The following is a 19,174-nucleotide window of genomic DNA, read 5'->3' on the forward strand; positions in this document are numbered from 1 at the left end:
AAGTTCCACCAGATGTCCTTGCCTTTTATTAAGAGGGGCCTTTAACCCACTCTTTTTTAGGAGACACTCTAACTCCCCTCAGTTGGGCCTCTAACCCAATCCCATCCTTTACCTGGATACCCCACTACTTACCCAGAGTTGGCCATTTGGTGCTGCAGTCTGTTTCCTTTTGGGTTGGGGGTTTCCTCAATATCGTCCCTCCATGGTTCACCAGGAGGATATTACCAGAAAGGAGTCCTGATCCAGACCCCTAGAGAAGATTCTTGGATCTCAAGAAAGAATTTGATGTGAATCCATAGAGTAAAGTGAAAGCAAGTTTATTAGGAAAGTAAGGGAATAAAAGAATGGCTACTCCATAGGCAGAGCAGCCCTGAGTTGTATTTTATTGTGTATATGTACCACATTTTCTTTTTTCTTTATTTTTGAGACTGAGTCTCGCTCTGTTGCCAGGCTGGAGTGCAGTGGCACGATCTTGGCTTACTGCAACCTCTGCCTTCTGGGTTCAAGTGATTCTCCCGCCTCAGCCTCCTGAGTAGCTGGAACTACAGGTGCGCACCACCACGCCCGGCTAATTTTTGTATTTTTAGTAGAGGCGGGGTTTTGCCATGTTGGCCAGGATGGTCTCAATCTCTTGACCTCATGATCTGCCCGCCTCGGTCTCCCAAAGTGCTGGGATTACAGGCATGAGCCACCGCACCCGGCCCCACATTTTCTTTATCCATTCATCTGTTGATGGCCACTTAGGTTGATTTCATATTTTGACTATTGTAAATAGTGCTGCAGTAAACACGGTGGCGCAGATATGTCCTTGCTATACTGATTTCCTTTTCTTTGGATAAATACACAGTAATGGAATTGCTAGATCATGTGGTAGTTCTATTTTTAGGTTTTGAGGAACCTCCATTTTGTCTTCCATAGTGGCTGTGCTACGTTACTGTCTCATCAACAACATGTGAATGTTTCCCTTTCTCCAAATCCTCTACAGTATTAATTATTTTCACATTTTTGTTAATAGCCATTCTAACTGGGGTGAAATGATATCTCATTGTGGTTTCGATTTGTATGTAACCACATGATTAGTGAAACTGACAATTTTTTTTCACATGCTTTTTGGCCATTTGTATGTCTTTTGAGAAATGTTTGTTGAGATGCCATGTCCTTTTTAAAATAGGATTTTGTTGTCGTTGTTGTTGCTTGTATATTCTGGATGTTAATCCCTTATCAGATGATTAGTTTACAGATATTTCCACTAATTCTCAGTTTGCCTCTTCACTCTGTTGAGTGTTTCCCTTGCCCTACAGAAGCTTTTTAGTTTGATAAAATCCCATTTGTCTATTTTTGCTTTTTTTTTGCCTGTGCATTTAAAGCAGTATCCATAAAAATCTTTGCGCAGACCAATGTGCTAAAGCATTTCCCCTATGTTTTCTTCTACTGGTTTTATAGTTTCGGGTCTTAGATTTATGTCTTTAATCCATTTTGAGTTGATTTTTGTTTATGGTGAGAGATAGGGGCACTTAGAATTTTTTTATACCTATTGTGAAAACTATTTTAGACTCAGAAATAGATTTTAAAAATTCTGTCATTATTGTCTGTGCCTTAAAAGGAAAATAAATTTGTTCAAGTTATTCTGAAACTAGAGTCTGACTCTTGTGCATCATTTCTCAGCTGAGTCGAGTTTTTTGTTTTTGTTTTTGTTTTTTTACACAGTATTGGCCTCCATGCCATTAAGAGTATTGGTAATGCTCTACTCTCTCTAGGAATTTCTTCCAAGCTGCTAAAACCCATTCTGCAAGTATTGATGCTATCACTTTACTATTTGACTAACCTCAGAGTTTATTTTTTTCTGAATTGAAATATATCTCTGCTAGTTAAGCAACTTTTCTTCAAAGTTACCAAAATATAAGCCAAAATGTTAATAGTGGTTTTCTCCAGTGGTGGTTGGAGGTGGTTCTTGTTTTCTTCTTTATAACTGTCTGCTTTCCAAAATTTCGAAACACACATAGACACACGTGTACACATGCATGTACATATGCACACAATTAAAACATGGCCTTGCTTCAACTTGCTTCACATCTTATCTTCTGCAGTCTTATTTGGGGAATTCAGGAGCGTAATTCATTATTCTCCTTGGTGGTCATGCTTGCTGCCTTGAATCTAGAAAGTCCCATCAGTCAGCCCCTGGTGGGACCAGGTTCTCTGCTGACCTCCAGTGGCCTTAGGCTGTATGGCACTAAGCAAGAGGCGTTCATATGCCTGCTGGTCAGTGCAGAACAGACCCACACTTGTGTTTTTAGGAAAGTACTTTGTAATTGTCCTTGATTAGGTAGCACATGCACCCATATACCTGAGTTACTCTTACCTGTCTTCCAGTGCAACTCGAACCTTACTTATTGGAAATTGAGAAGCTTTTTATAGGAACTATATATAAATATCATAATAAGAACAAGAAAATATGAAGTGAAGACTTTATGTGCATAGAACAGAATTTGGATGAGCAGTTAAGCCTGAGTTCTGAGTGAACTTCTAGGCTTTGCTTATTAGTTTTCTGTTGAGGTATTTTGTTTTGTTTTTTGGGGATGTTTGTCTTTTTGGTGTTTTTTTGTTTGTTTTGAGGGGTGCAGTTTGGGAATGAGAAGAAGTACATAGGCAGCAGTGGTCCTTCTCCTGGAACCAGAAGAACAATAAGACTTTCCTGTTGAAATGATCTGCCTCTTTGTATTTTCTGCCATGGATAACCATTGCAGGGAGAGACGTTGCTGAAACGAGTATGAGGCAATTTCCCCATTTGGAACCCTGCTGGGTATTAGTGAGGCAGGCAGGCAGGACCCATCAAGGAAAAGTAAGTGACCATTGGAGCAAAAATACATGCTAATTTTCCAATCAGTGAGCTGTTAACCTTCTGGGATTTATAATTCCTCTGACATCCATTTTAACATTTGATCTATCCAGTTAATTTAAAAAACCCATTTATTATACCCCTTAAGTCATTTTTTGTTACATTGTCAAAGTGTCACATTCTAATTATCTTAAAATCACTTTTGGCCAAAGCTTGTAAAATAAAAAAAAAGCATTATGTCTGAGATTACTAATCAATGTAATTTTAAGGTTTTTGCTTCTTAATAATTAAACGCCACTGCATTATGCAGCATACCTGCTGCCAGGATGTTGTTTGAGAATGAAGCAAATGAATATCTAATCCCATAATAGTTTTCAAATATTTTAAATCTTTTTCTCTCTGTAACCAGAATTTTAAAGCAACCTAAAGATTGTAATGTTTGTTAATAGACTCTTGTGATTTTTGCCACAACTATTACAGTAGCTTCCTTACTAGTCTCCCTGGTTCTCTACTACTTCCAGGTGAATTTTTTGAAAGCCCAGCTCTACAGCTCAGTGGCTGCTTATCACAACACTGGATAAAATTCAAACTCCATCAGCTTAGTGCTTAAGACCCTCTAGAGTCCGTCTCTAACCTTATTTATTCTACTCCTGGTTTATGCATACTTGCTGTTAGCACACTACTTTCTCATTGCGCCCCCTAATTCATCAAGTTTAGAAAGTTGAAAGCATTATATTGTCTCCTATAGTGCATCTTGCTGTCCATTTTCATACTGATACTTAGGACACAGATGGAAAATATATGTTTTCTATTAGACTAGTTTCTTTGCTTCTGAGTCCATCTCATATCCTCTCTGCCAGATCCTTTGGGTATTAAAAAGTCTTAGGGTATTAAAAAAGATTACTTGGCTTCTTGTTGACAAAGTAGGCACCAGCTAGGCTAGTTTACCTTTATTAACATTGAATATTGGACCTAAATGAAACCTACTAGGAATATTTTACTTTCACAGGGTTTCATATTATTGAATTTTAGTTTAAAACATTTTTATTATTATTGATTTTTTGCCAGTATGAAAGACAAAATGTTATCTGGGAGTTTTAATTTGTAACTTTCTGATTACAACTGAACATATGTAATAGTTTATTGGTAATCTGTGTTTCTTTCATAAACTGATAGCTTTAACTCACTTATCTTTTTGGTAGTCTTTTTTTAGTTCATTCTTTTTATATTCTGAATATTAATCAGTTGTCTCTAGTACATGTCACAAGTACCTTTCTTCCTGTCTGTCTTAAAAATTCATGTCTTTCTTTTAATGTCTAGATGCTTCCTAATCTTTGTGGCTTCAAAATCTGGCAAATGTCTTGGCTGCATGTGGTCTTGATACAGGGTTGCAGGTCCTTTCCAAAGTAGACGTTGTCTCCTAAGTACCAGGAGGCCATAGGAGATTTTTCATCTTTGTGACCCAACTCCCCAGGTTTGTATATCACCCCAGCACTCAGCAGATGTCCTCTGGAGACATTTCTCTTGCCTATGCAGGTATAATTCTCAGCCCTAAATCTGCAACTGCAGACTTAATTTCCAAAACAAATTACACAGGAAACCTATAATAAAGAAAATGGCTAGTGATCTTTGCTTACCTTAGGAATGGTTCTTCCCTTCCTGGAATGTCAGTTCCTTTAGTCTTCATTGTTTTCATGATTTCTGGTATCTTAAAAATATGATACAAAGTTTTTTCTAGTTGTTGCAGTAGGACCAACACATTTTTGCTACCCACTACACCCTGCTTGAAAATGGAAATCCATTTGTAGATTCCCTTTTGGATTTTCTGTGAACTCAATGAAAACATCTGCAAGTAATGACATTTCTTCCTTTACAGTCTTTTATTATTATTATTATTTTGACCAAGAACTCCAAATCAGTATTATATAGAAGTGATAGCAGGCATCTTTTTTCTTTTTTGATCTCAGCATGAAAGCTGTTAGTATATCACCATTTCAGTTGTTTGTTATATCAGCTTTTAGTATATCACCAGTCAGTTGTTTATTTAAATATCCTTTTTTTCAGTTAAGGAAGTTCTCTTCCTAGTTTGCTAAGAGTGTTTAAGCATGAATGAATATAGATTTTTATCAAATGTTTTTCTGCTTTTGAGAGATAACAAAATTTGTCTCTTTCATTCTGTCAGTGTCGTGATGTACATTAATTGGTTTTCAAATATTTATCTAAACTGAAGTGCTAGACTAAATCCAGCTTTATTGTGATGTATTATCCTTTGTATGTAGTGCTAAGTTTGTTAATATTTCTATTCAAGTTTTGCATCTATATTCTTGAGTAAGATTAACAAATACTTTTTTTTTCTCATAATTTTCTTGTCAGGATTCCCGTGAAGATTACGTTGACCTCAAAAACTAGTTGGGAAGTGTTCCCTGTTTTTGTATTCTCTGGAATAGTTTGTGTAAAATTGCCATTATTGGCTCCTTAAATGTTTGGTAGAATTTACTGGTGAAGATGTGTGGGAATGGAGTTTTCTTTGTGGAAAGGCTTTGAATTAGATTTGGGTTCTTTAATAATTGTAGGATTATTTTTTGAGATGGGGTCTTGCTATGTTTCCCAGTCTAGTCTTGAACTCCTGGGCTTGAGCAAACCTCCTGCCTCAATCTTACCATAGCCGGGGCTATGGGCATGTGTCACTGTACCTGGCAATAATTTTAGGACCATTTATATCTTCTGTTTCTTCTAGTGTCAGTTTTGATTAGTTATATTTTCATGGGAATTATGTGAATCATCAAACTTATTGGAATTAACTTACTGATAATAGCTATCAGTGGAAGGAGCTTAGAAGTATATTTTTTGAAAGAGAACAACATGAGGTCATACCAGTACTTCCAATTCAAATTATAGGGTTTTTACTTAATTACTCAGGTTTATATATGTTTTCCTTATGCTGAAAATCTTGATTCTTAATGGCATTAGCATGATTACTCATGTGCTTTATCTGTAATATATGTGTATGTATTTAATTTCAAAATAACAATGACAGTATTAAATTGTTTTAAAATTTCATTTTGTTTTAATGTTAAACATTTCCATGGTTCCAAAGTCAAAACTATAAAACCAAAGTATAGTCAGGGCATTCATCCCTGACCTCTCCATTTTCTCCCATTGGTGTTTTTTTTTTGTGGGTAGAGGAGAGACAACTATATAAGCAAACATATATAGACATGTAAATATGTGTGCATGTATATACATATGTATTTATATTTCTTCCCCAAGTTTCTTCTCCTTATTTCTTACACAAAATATTTGACCTGTACACACTCTTCTGCATCTGGCTTTTTTTTTTTTTTTTAACTTGTCTTGAAGATTGCTCCTTAGCAGCAAACAGATCTTTTTTATTTCTTTATATTACAGCCTAGTACTTCATTATATGGGTACCATACTTTATTCAGCCAGTCTCCTATTGATGGACATTTGGAGAAATAGTAACTTTGTTGTTGTTGTTGTTGTTGTTGTTGTTGTTGTTGTTGTTGTTGTTGAGTCAGGGTTTCACTCTGTCACCCAGTCTGGAGTGCACTGGCACGATCTTGGTTCATTGCAGCCTCCTCCTCCCAGGTTCAAGAGATTCTCGTGCCTCAGCCACCAGATAGCTGGGATTACAGGCATGTGCCACCATGCCTGGTTAATTTTTGTATTTTTAGTAGAGACAAGGTCTTGCCATGTTGGCCAGGCTGGTCTCAAACTCCTGACCTCAAGTGATCCACCCGCCTCAGCCTCCCAAACTGCTGGGATTACAGGCATGAGCCCCTGGGCCTGGCCAAAATAGTAACTTTTAAAAAGGCATTTTCCATTCTCAAGACTGCAACACTGTAGTGTAGGCCATTAGAACTATTTGATCTAATTTTTTAAAACTTTTTATTTATACATCATGCAAAAATTCATTTTATGGCTAGGCACAGTGGTTCACAACTGTAATCCCAGCTTTGGGAGGCTGAGGCGGGAGGATTGCTTGAGCTCAGGAGTTCAAGACTGACCTGGGCAACATAGTGAGACCTCATCTCTACAAAAAATAATTAAAAATTAAAAAAATTTAAGATTAGCCAGGCATGGTGGCACACACCTGTTGTCCCAGCTACTCTGGAGGCTGAAGTGGGAGAATTGCTTACGTCTAGGAAGTTAAGGCCGCGGTGAGCTGTGATCGTGCCACTGTACTTCAGCCTGGTTGACAGAGCAAGACCCTGTCTTCAAAAAAAAAAAGAAATCAAAGTTTCTTTTTTTTTTTTTTATGATTTCTCAGGTTATTTATCATTGTAAGTAGGATAAGCTCAAGTCTTTGTGGCTTTTGCTTTATTACAGGTGTCTCTATTTTATTTAAAAGCCTTCTACTTGTTTATGGTACCGCTCTCTCATTTCTCAATTTGTAGTACCAATTTAATCTCAAATCCTTGCTCAGGTAATAGGACCCATCATCTTTATAGCACCCCAAAGACATAGTCTCTCCTTGTAATTTATCAGGTTGAAAACGGACATATAGTTGATATGTATCTATTATGCATCTGCTTCAAGGAAGTACCGGCTCCTAAAGCAGACAGATTATTGTCTATGTTAATTATGTATAAATTAAAATGTCTTCAGATTTCTGTGATTTGATGAATAAAGCATTCTTCTCAATCTTAGTATGACCAGTTGTTCCCGTTGTTTATTCATATTTGTCTTCTGTTTAAAGAATTTTAGTAATCATGATTTCTACTTTATAAATCCACATGGAATTTGCCAAAGTGCTATATAATCTTAGTTACTTCGTTTGCCAAAGTGTTATATAATCTTTTCCTCCAGCCCCTCTTCTGAGAGCTCATATTCCATTTTAACCTCTAATATATTTTTAGTATTTTTGATTGCCTATGCTAGAGAGAATAAAGTACAACCTCGACTAAACAAAATATTGTAAGTACTTTTGCCTCTTCCTGGACCATGCAAAGACTTTAGAATATTTAACATAACTTACCTCCTGCTTACCTCCCCTCCCCAGCTTATATGCTGCTGTCAGGTATTTTAATGTCTGTCGAACCCCATAAGGCATTATTGCTGTTTTTTATAGTCATTATTCATGTGCCATGCTTACTGTGGCGTCTGTTGTATTATTTAATTTGATACTTAAGACAATCTTATGTGGTAGAAATGATTATCCTTATATAATAGATGAGAACTAAGGCATGGAGAGTTTATGCAGTTTACCAGTTCACATGGCCAGTAAGTCGCAAATTAGGATTTAAACCCAGTCCAGAACCTGGTCTCTTAAATAATGTAAACTCAAGTCCTGATTATTATTATTTTTTTTTCTCTCACTGAAAAACAATGACTTGAACCAAAAAGTTCTCACTAAGCAATTGTAAGATTTTTGACCATTAGGCAAACAGGCTTGCCCTGACTACATATGAGGGTAAATAATTTTTTTTCATTCTTTTAGCTGACATAGCCCAGAGATACAGGATAAGCAAATACCCAACCCTCAAATTGTTTCGTAATGGGATGATGATGAAGAGAGAATACAGGGGTCAGCGATCAGTGAAAGCATTGGCAGATTACATCAGGCAACAAAAAAGTGACCCCATTCAAGAAATTCGGGACTTAGCAGAAATCACCACTCTTGATGTAAGTTGTAACTTTTGCTAGATTAAACAAACATTCCCTGATTAATGTAAACAAATTCTAATGCAAACAAAAAATCTGGACATTCTCCTATAGTCTATTGCAGTGGATTTGACATACGTATACTTAATGAGTTGAATTTTTTTGAATTAATCTCAAGGCAAATGCTTATGTTATACTGAACTTCTGGATAAAAGATATAGCATGCAGTAAAGCTGCACTAATTTGAATTAATTGAGCACAAAGGAAAGCCTCAATTATAAAGAAATGGAAGTTAAAAGTCAAGTATATGCAGCCAGAGCTTCTGTATTTTTCTTGTGGAGAGCTTCAGGGTGTCTGCTCTAATTACTCTTGTATGAGCTCTTTTTATGAGTTTTAATGTCCTCTTAAATAGCCTCTTCTTAATAATAAGTTTAGCACACCCCTTTCTTTGTACACTAGGTAGTGTTTTAAAGATAACAAACAACAAAAGCAAAAACAATTGAGTTTGGGCTTTATCACAATCACCAATCATCACTGTCAGGTTTGAGATTTGATTTTACCCTACTTGCAAGCTAAGCTAACCAATTACCATTTCATGGATTCTTTTAGAAGACACAAGACTGCTGGGTCAGAGACAAAGGACTTTATTGCTCACATCACAGCAAGTAGTGTGAGCATGTTTGCATTTGTTTCCTTGCCCTCCAAATCCTATGGAGGCAATACAGAGGGCTCCCCAGATGGATACCTGCACATGCACTGGGTTATGTCACAGGAAAGGGACACTGGGCTTGGGGAACTCACTATTTCAGAGCAAGCAGTAACCCTGCTATTTGTCCTGGCTAGAGGCATTACCTCGTATTTCAGTGTTGCTCGCTACAAGCACAACTCTGAGAAATGGCCTGGATAAAGGATAGTCAGGGTCTTGCATTTTTTGGTGTACCCAGTAAGATGGGTAGGAGTGTGAGAGAGCCATGGAGGAGTCTCTCCAACAGTCACAAGTTATGATTGATACATTGTTTTAACACATTTTAGAATTAGTCCCCTTACTTAGGAAAAGATTGTCACTGATCAAATAGTTATCTATTTCTTAAGAATTTTGAATGCTGGAAGGAAATGTTTATGATTATATTTATTATAGTTAAGATTGTTTTCAACCCAATGTAATCTTTAATAGTTTTGGACTAGGTGTTAAAAACTAAATATGCATTTATAGTCATACTTCATTTGAACAATAACTGGACTTGTTTAGGTACTAAGATAACGGGTAAATGAAATAACATGTTTATAAAACTATGTATGTTTGCAAAATAATTGCATACTTTATTTTACAGCGCAGCAAAAGAAATATCATTGGATATTTTGAGCAAAAGGACTCGGACAACTATAGAGTTTTTGAACGAGTAGCGAATATTTTGCATGATGACTGTGCCTTTCTTTCTGCATTTGGGTAAGTATCTTATTTAAAAGTGTGTTAGTGGGTTAGTTGGCTGCCATGTTAAATTGCTGTTGTATTTGGTCATTTCCTGAAGATGATCTCTCCAAAAATGATCTCAATCCTTTTAAAATCACTAAACAGTCTTTATACCTGTCTCTGAATTCTTTTTAAGGTTTTAAAAGTCTGTTTTTCTTTCTGTAGTATTATCTATTTCAGAATGTGGGCAAGAGGGAAAAAATGGACAAGTTAACAATTAACTAATTCATGCTTTTATTCAACTCATTTACTAACTCTTACCCTATGTCAGACAAAATGCTAATCTGTGGGGTAACCACAGTGAAACAACACACTGTCTTTCTTGTTAAGAAGCATGAGTTTTATCGTCTTCATTCATCTCCATCTCTCCACCACCTTTTTTTATAGATCTTCCCTGTCTCAGGGGAACAATTCTTTCTAAGGCTAACCTCTTCACTGGTGTCCTTGTAACTGGTGTCCTTTCAAACTCCTCTGGGGCTTTGATCCATCAGTTGTTCCTGCTTGTGTTTTCAACCTGACCCTTTTCAAGAACTGCTTTCCTTTTCTGAAAACACGCTTCTTTCTTTCCTGACCTGCCTCTTCTCTTAAGCTATAATTTCACCTTTCTTTTTCTTTTTATTTTTTTCAAAGGATTAGTTTATGCCTGGCTACCTTGATTTTCTTAAATTCTAACCAGTAAAAAACTTAACCTTTTGGAAGCTAACTTTCACCTCCATTGCTCTAATGAAACTTGTCTCTACACAGTCACAAAATGACTTCTTAATTACCAAATCGAGTGGCCTTTTAAACATCTTACTCCTCTTCAATTCCTCTGAAGGGTGTGATGTTCAACTACCTTTTTCTTTTTTTTGCTGTCAACACTTACATCGAATCCCCCTGGTTTGCTCCCTACCTGTCTGAATTCTGTGACTTTATCTCCCTTTTTTTTTTCTTTTTCTCAAGATGGAATCATTTTTGTGGTTCTGTTCTTGACCCTCTCTCCTCATTGGAGGTTATCTCAACCATCCTTTGACTTCCATGCAGTATTATTTCTCTTTTCATTGGCTCATGACTATTAGGCTTAACTGTAGTAGCTATCTTGAATGGAGCCTGGATGTCTGGCACAATATATCCTCTCCATTTTTTGACCTTTATTGTTTGTCCTTGCTTTAATGCTTTTGTGAGATTTTGTTTGTATGTTTTGTTGTGCGCATTATCAGTTTTTTTGTTTTTTAAGTGATTGAGGTCGCACCATGTTGCCCAGGATGGTCTTGAACTCCTGGCCTCAAGTGATCCTCCCACGTCTGCCTCCAAAAGTGCCGGGATTATAGGCATGAGCCACTGTGCCCAACCCATATTCATTAAATGCTGCAAGCACAGTTCTGCAGCAGAGCCTGAATCTGGAAGTGCTTCTCCCAGATGTCATCTCATCAGGAAGTCCTTGCCTGATAACTTTATATAAAGTAGCACTACCATTATTTAATTTGTCATTCTTTACTTATTCCACTTATTTTCTTCATAGCATTTTTTTGTAACCATCAAAGATAAATATGTCTACTTGTTAGTCTGTCTCTACTCACCAAAATGTAAACTCCATGAGAGAGAGAGTTTTGATAGTTTTGTTCACTCCCGTTTATCCAATGCCAAGACCATAGCTGGTACAAAGGAAGCACATAGTAAATAGTTATTGAATTAATTAATTAATGGAACACATTTTTTTCTGTTCCCACTGTTATCAATCTAGGTTAGCACCCCTTGCCTCTATCTCCTGGACTACTCTAGTTAGAAACTAGAGATAAATCAGTGTTCAATTAATCTAAAAATTGATTACAAAAATAATTTGTTGTAGTACTCTACAAATGTTTATTAAGCAACTTCTATGTGCCAGATACTGTACTAGGTTCAGGAAACAACAATGGACAAATAAACAAAAAATTACTTATTTATGGAACTATATTTTAGTGATGTGGGTTATTTCGTTTTTGTTTTTTTTTTAATTAGTCCATTTGACCAAACCAATGACCTTGATCCCTAGTTGCCAGAAAACAGTCTGGGGTCAAAAACAACCTTTTAGTGCTAAAACTCCCAATCTAAACTTACACAAAACACAAAAACAACTAACTAAAATTTTCCTTTAAAAAGTCTGCCTCATATTAAACGTTTTCTTTAAATGTATGCTTTTCTTGGTATTGCATAGTCTTATAATAGGGAAGATGATAGATAAGTATGTATTTCAAGTCTGTAATTCCTACATTGCAAAATTCTGTCATTCAGGTTTATTACTATTTCTCCCTTCCTATAGGGATGTTTCAAAACCGGAAAGATATAGTGGCGACAACATAATCTACAAACCACCAGGGGTAAGTTGCTATTTCTTAATGTTGTATGATAAGATATAATTTAAATACATGCATAAGATGTAGTTTTATATGTGTTAATGTTCATAGACTAATAGAACTTTAGAATTGAAAGGAAGTTTGAAGCATCATCTTGTGCTGATCTAAACCCTTCAAAATGAAGATGGGACCACAGAAGCCTAAAGTCACACAGGCATTAGAGTAGCAGAGCTGGCATTAGAGTAGCAGAGCTGGCATTAGGGATCTCCTGACTCTCAGGCCTTTTCTATCTCTCTGGCATTCAGTCTGGGAGCCAGATTTTTAAAATGCTGCAGTTGTCTGTGATTGTCACTTCTACCCGTATTGTACTAGCCAAACTCCCAAATCTTCTGGGGTATAAATTTACTTGGTACCTGCCAAATAATAAGGAGCAGCTAGGTTGTTTTTAACCTGTGGGGTAAGAAGTTTTAAGTAGCTGCTTAGGCCCTACCAGGTGATGGTAGCCATAACTAAGAGACAAAAATCGTAGCACGTGTTATCCCAAATTCACCAAGCGTCTGCCATTGCAATTTTTTTTACATACAAAAAAAATGGAAATTTATGGATATTTTTTCAATTTATAGTTTTCATTTTAATGTTGTTTACAGTGTTTTGACACTGAGATTTTTAATTTTTATGCAGTCAGATAAATGAATTTCTTGCTTTTAGAAAGTTCATATTCTATTTTGAATTCACATAGGTGTTTGCTTATATTTTTTGCAAGTGCATTTCTTTGAGTAGCTTACTTAGTATCATCATCTCTAGATTATCAGAATCCAGTACCTATCTCTCAGTGGTAGTGTGGTTGTTCAGAGCATGGGCTCTGGTGGTATCAGACTGGGTTTGAATGTCAAATGTGCCACCTTCTTAGTATGTTACTCTGGGAAAGTTTCTTCGCTTCCCTGCGCTTCAGTTTCTTAATTAGTAAAAACGGGATGATAAAAACAGTACTTGCTTTATTGGGATGTTGGGAAGATTAAATGAATCAACACATATAAAATGTTCACAACCATGCCTAGACCCAGTAAGTTTACTGATTAATATTAGCTATTATTTTTATCATCATTTTAGACACTTCATAGATAATTGATTTTGAGTTAATGTAGAAACAGATATGTAGGTAATAAAAGAAATAGTCGTGCCTTACATCCATATAGCATCTTGTATGTTTCAAGGCTTTTTCACTATCCATATTTTCTTCTAAAAGAAGAAATTTCTAAAATTTTCAGCTCTTAGGAATAGCTAAATTAATTCATTTGGAGAATTCTTTTCACAATGCCTTCCTGCCTTTGGTGAAGATACTGATAAAGAGTTAATTGACCTAAATCCAAGAAAAAGCAATAGGCTTGGGTGTCACAGGTTAGATTATTAGCTCCCTGGTAATCACAGAATTATCTGCTTTTTGCCACCCATGGCCCTCTTTCTTGGAAGTTCCATGATCTATGTTTCTTTTGTATTACCAGTAGATTTTCTGGGTTCATGGATGGATATAAGAATGTACTTTTTAGCCTGGGCAACATAACAAGACCCCATCTCTGCATAAAATAAAATAATTAGCTTGGCGTGGTGGCATGTACCTGTAGTCCCAGCTACTCTGGAGGCTGAGGTAAGAGAATTGCTTGAGCCCAGGAGGTCAAGGCTGCAGTGAGCCGTGATCATGTCACTGTACTCCAGCCTGGGTGACAGAGTGAGACCTTGCTTTAAAAAATATAAAGAAAAAAATAAGAATATACTTTTGCCAGCACAGGTTAGATTTAATTTTTTTTTCTGTTTTGTAATAGCATTCTGCTCCGGATATGGTGTACTTGGGAGCTATGACAAATTTTGATGTGACTTACAATTGGATTCAAGATAAATGTGTTCCTCTTGTCCGAGAAATAACATTTGAAAATGGAGAGGTATGGGCTTTCTACTGTGCATTGTTACTTTAAATTCAAATGTCTGAAACCACAAGCTTCCTCCACCTGTCTTACTATGTTAACAGAGTTATCAGTTGTAAGAATCATATAGTGAACATAACTATATCATAGCTGTTTCTGTAATATACACCAGTGATTCTTCACCTTTGCTATCCCAGAACCCCTCTGTTACATTTCCAGTAATAGTAGTAGTTCACTACAGCCTTGAAAATGAGTTTGAAAATGCCTTTCAGGTGATTCTGATACCCATCTGTTGGTTGAGGATCCCTGTTTAGGTGGATGTCCTTTAGAACAAGGGTCCCCATCCCCTGGGCCGCAGACCTGTATCAGTCCATGGCCTGCTAGGAAGAGGGCTGCCCAGCGAGAGAGCATTACGGCCTGAGCTCTGCCTCCTGTCAGATCAGTGGCAGCATTAGATTGTCATACGAATGGGAACCCTGTTGTGAACTGTGCATGTGAGGGATCTAGGGTGCATTCTCCTTATGAGAATCTAACTAATGCCTGATGATCTGAGGTGGAACAGTTTCATCCCGAAATCATATCCCCCACCCTGATCAGTGGAAAAATTGTCTTCCATGAAACCAGTCCCTGGTGCCAAAAAGGTTGGGGACTGCTGCTTTAGGAGCAATGCTTTGCAGATTTTAGTTACAATTATTTCTATACAATGAATAATCCTTTGCCACTAGAAGATTTTTCTGTTTTTTGTAAAGCAGTTAATGTTGTCTTTTCCATTATAAATAATGAAAGCAGGTAGCAGTGATAGGTAACCGACCTCAGTCATCCCATGCATCTGAAATCAAGCCCATCGAAATTCTTACAACTCCCACCAAAATAAAACTTAAAAACCTAAGAGGCTGGAGGAACAAGTACAAAGAGTTATGTCTGTAAGGACCTCTCTCCTTTCTTTACTTTATGTAAGACATATCTTTCATTCCAGGTCTTTTGTTTTTAAAACCAATGGCCTAAGAATGCAAGTTTTTAAAAACTTTGTATTAGGTACAGTTTTTAAAAACTTTGTGTATGCATATACACTTCAAAGAATTGTAAGTGTATAAATCACAGTTTGAATATCTGGTCCCCCAAAATTATCACAGAGTAAACACACCCATATAATCACTACTTAGAGTGGTATGGACCAAATATTTGTGTGTCCTAATATTCATATGTTGAAATCCTAATCCCCAATGTGATAGTATTAGGGAATGAATCGTCCATTCATGAGATGGAGTCCTCATGAATGGGATTAGTGACCTCATAAAAGAGACCTCAGAGAGTTATGTAGCTCTCTTTCTGCCATGTGAGGATACAATGAGAAGTAGGCAGTCTGCAGCCTAGAAGACAGCTCTCACTAGAACTGACCATGCTGGCACCCTGATTTGGGATTTCCAGCCTCCAGAATGATGAGAAATGAATTTCTGTTAATTTGTAAGCCACCCAGTTTATGGTACTTTAATATAGCAGCCCAAACTAAGAGAGAGGGTGGACAATTTTTTTCAACAAAGGGTCAGATAGTAAGTATGTTAGCCTTTGCAGTTCATATAATCTCTGTGGCAGCTACTCAGCTTTGCAGTTGTAGCACAAAAGTAACCTTAGACAATACGTAAACAAATGAGCGTGGCTGTGTTTCAATAAAGCTCTTTCTGGACAAATAATTTTCACATGCTGTGAAATATTAAATTTTTTTCCCAATTATTTAAAAATGTAAAGACCAGGGCCTTGTGCCATGGTTCATGCCTGTAATCCCAGCACTTTGGGAGGCCAAGGTGGGTGGGTCACCTGAGGTCGGGAGTTCGAGACCAGCCTGGCTAACTAACATGGTGAAACCCCCGTCTCTACTAAAAATGCAAAATTAGCCAGGCGTGGTGGCAGGCGCCTGTAATCCCAGCTACTCGGGAGGCTGAGGCAGGAGAATCACTTGAATCCAGGAGGCAGAGGTTGCAGTGAGCCAGGATCCACCACTGCACTCCAGCCTGGGCGACAGAGTGAGACCCCGTCCCTCCAAAAAAGAAAAAAAAAAACCAAAAAACAACTAAAGACCAATTTTAGCTTGTGGACCTAACAGAATCAGGCAGCAAGTCAGATTTGACCCATGGCTATAATTTGCCAATCCCTGAGCTAAGTCCAGAAATAAAGTATTTCCAAACCCCTTGTCTTCCTTCTCAGTTATTACCCCCATTTACCATCTTCATAATCACCATACTTATTTTCAATAGGACTATAGGAAGCTTTTCCTGTTTTTGAACCTAAAATGGAATCATGTCTTTTGTGTCTGGCTTCTTTCACTCAACTTTATATTTATGGAGTTCATTCATATTGCATGAAGCTGTAGTTCATTCATTTTCATGCTGAATATAATTCCCTATATAAATATAACACAATATATCCATTCTACTATTGGTGGACATTTAGACTGCTTCCAGATTTTGACTACCGTGAATAATGCTGCTATGAACATTCTTATCTATGTCTTTGGTGAATATATGCACAGATTTCTACTGGATATATATACCTATGAATAGAATTGCTGAGTCATAGGGCATATATACATTCAATTTTAGTGGATACCAGTTTTTCCAAAGTGTTTTAGCAGTTTACATTCCTACCAGTAGTATATCAAAGTTCACACTGCTCCACGTCCTTACCCACATTTGATACCAGCTATTTACATTTTTAATCTATTTTGGTGTATGTGTAGTAGAGTCTCATTGTGGTTTTAATTTATATTTCCCTGATGATCAGTGGGATTGAGCACTATCAGTTGCCTTTTCCGGAAAGACAGATGGTCGTAGAAGAAAAGCAGCTTCAAATGCCATGCTTAATGTTCTGGGTTTCCTTCTATTCCAGTCTTGGCCCATAATTCTTTGTTTTTTTTTTCACTCTTGGATGCTTTCAAAAAGTGTTTTATTATTATTATTATTATTACTCTGGTTTTTCTAATTGTCCCAGTAGTAAGATTAGTCCAGATTACATCCATTATTACTCCAGAATGCAATTTTTAGCACTATAGCTTAACCTAATTGTAATACAACAAAACCTGGAGTTCTTAAGAAAGAGTATAATTTCAGATTTGATGTCTTCTGTTACTAAGGTGTATGTATATTGTTAAGTGCTTTCAGATTTGGAGATAATATATGTGAATTCTCCAAGATTCCCTGAATCTTTCCAGAGGCTTCCAGCTCTTAGATCTTACTATCTCTTTCTCCCTTTCTTGGGGAAGAGAGAGCAACACTTAACTTTTGGGACTGACCATTGTGAGCAAACCAGAATGCTCTTTGCCCCCTCTTTGTCTTGAGAATGCATTCTTGGGGTATTTTTGATCTGCGTCCATTGCCATTTCCAACACTTAGACTGGGATATATAAGGCAAAAAGAAAACCCAAGGAACTGAGTACCATTTCTTGGATCCTTAAGTCCTTAGCCAGTCTGCTTTCTTTTATTTGCTTCTCAGGGCCTTATGTTTGTTTATATAATGTCCAGGATTTTTAGCTGAACTTCCTGGGAGAAATAGAGACAAGTGTCTACTTCATCTTTCTGGAAGCAGAAGTCTATGCCAACAGCATTTAAAAACTCTTTAAAAGACTTTTTCTTACCTGATTTAAACGTTGCCTTTGCATTTTAGTACATAAAAATAAGTTAGTATTTTTATGTCAGCATGGTACATTTTTGGTGTACCTTTTCCACCATAAAATAATATTTAATTCTTATTAAGCTTGTAGCAATTTCAAATCAAATGTATGAATGTTTGTATGAGATTCTCTGGGTGTGTCTGCTTGGACAGATCATTGCAAACCTAAATCATCTTACATTGGCTCTTTGCTGAGTGTTTCATAGAAAGAGGATTAGTGCTGCCAGGATCCAGTTTAACATGTCAGAATACCCCACTGGGACATCCTACTTGTTTATAATAGCTATTTCTCAAATCAAGGTTCTAAAAATGGCTTCTCATGAAATGTGATTAATATATTTTTAAGCCTGCAAGCTTAAATATCATAAACTTACCAGGCTCTATTGCACTAGATATGCAATAGATATTGCAATAGATATGCAAATTCATTGCATATCTTAATGCAATGCCATATTTTAAAATATTTTGGAATTTTGAATTATAGAAGACTTTTGAGTGAAAATTCTAACACAAGCCTTTTCTTGGAAAGTCTCTTTTTTTTGGTTTGAAGAAGTTGCTTTACCAAATTTTCTAGTTTCTTTTGTTCCTGAGATTCTTTGGTTCTACTTCCTTTTCCCCAGTTTTTTAGAATTTCGGGGAGTATTTCTAATTTGAAAATCTGAAATGCTCCAAAATCCAAAATTTTTTGAGCACCTACATGACACTCTTGGAACATTTCAGAGTTTTAGATTAGGGATGCTGAAGCGGTAAGAATAATGCAAATATTTCAAAATCCAAAACACTTCTGATCCCAAGCATTTTGAATAAGAGATACTCAACCTTTATTTCTATATGACAGCTTGGCATTTTAAGTCCATTCTTAGTGACCAGAGTATTTTTTTATTCAGTAATGTTCTGTTGCTTTTTTCAGTGTTATTTTTGAACCTGCTTCTCAAAGTAGTATTTCCCTGGATTCTGAGTAATTCATATTGTTAAGATGCATCTTGAGTCATTGTAGTTGTTTTGTATGTAGTTTTTTGAGATGGTTTGAATAAATATGCTCAGATTGGGTGTCTTTCTATCTTTAATTATGTGTCATTACCCCCCATGACACACTGGATGCTCAGGTACAGGAGTTCAAATGTTTGGACCAAATAGTGGCTTTCAAACCATTTTTCATTGTAAGGCAAAGTAAGACATTTTCACTAGTATATACATAATTCTCATTTTTCATTGAATAATACCCTTCTATGTGCAGTGCACTCAATTTTATATTCTCTTGTTTTCTTTTTAATACTGGATATATAGATTGGACATAGCACGCATAATCTTGTCTTGCCTCCATCTCTTTCCTATCATTAATAAC

The 19,174-nt window shown here is 36.5% G+C and overlaps 1 protein-coding gene across 1 annotated transcript in view; it reads left to right on the forward strand.

The window, feature by feature from the left end:
* ERP44 (endoplasmic reticulum protein 44) overlaps positions 1-19,174 on the forward strand; it is a 119,674-nt gene that overhangs the window by 71,741 nt on the left and 28,759 nt on the right. The window contains exons 5-8 of the mRNA XM_003820636.4: positions 8,298-8,482; positions 9,793-9,908; positions 12,214-12,271; positions 14,068-14,184. Coding sequence (XP_003820684.1) covers positions 8,298-8,482; positions 9,793-9,908; positions 12,214-12,271; positions 14,068-14,184 — 476 coding nt within the window. The remainder of the gene's footprint in view (positions 1-8,297; positions 8,483-9,792; positions 9,909-12,213; positions 12,272-14,067; positions 14,185-19,174) is intronic.

This window comes from Pan paniscus, chromosome 11 (genome assembly GCF_029289425.2).
Source record: "Pan paniscus chromosome 11, NHGRI_mPanPan1-v2.0_pri, whole genome shotgun sequence".
Lineage (NCBI taxonomy): Eukaryota > Metazoa > Chordata > Mammalia > Primates > Hominidae > Pan > Pan paniscus.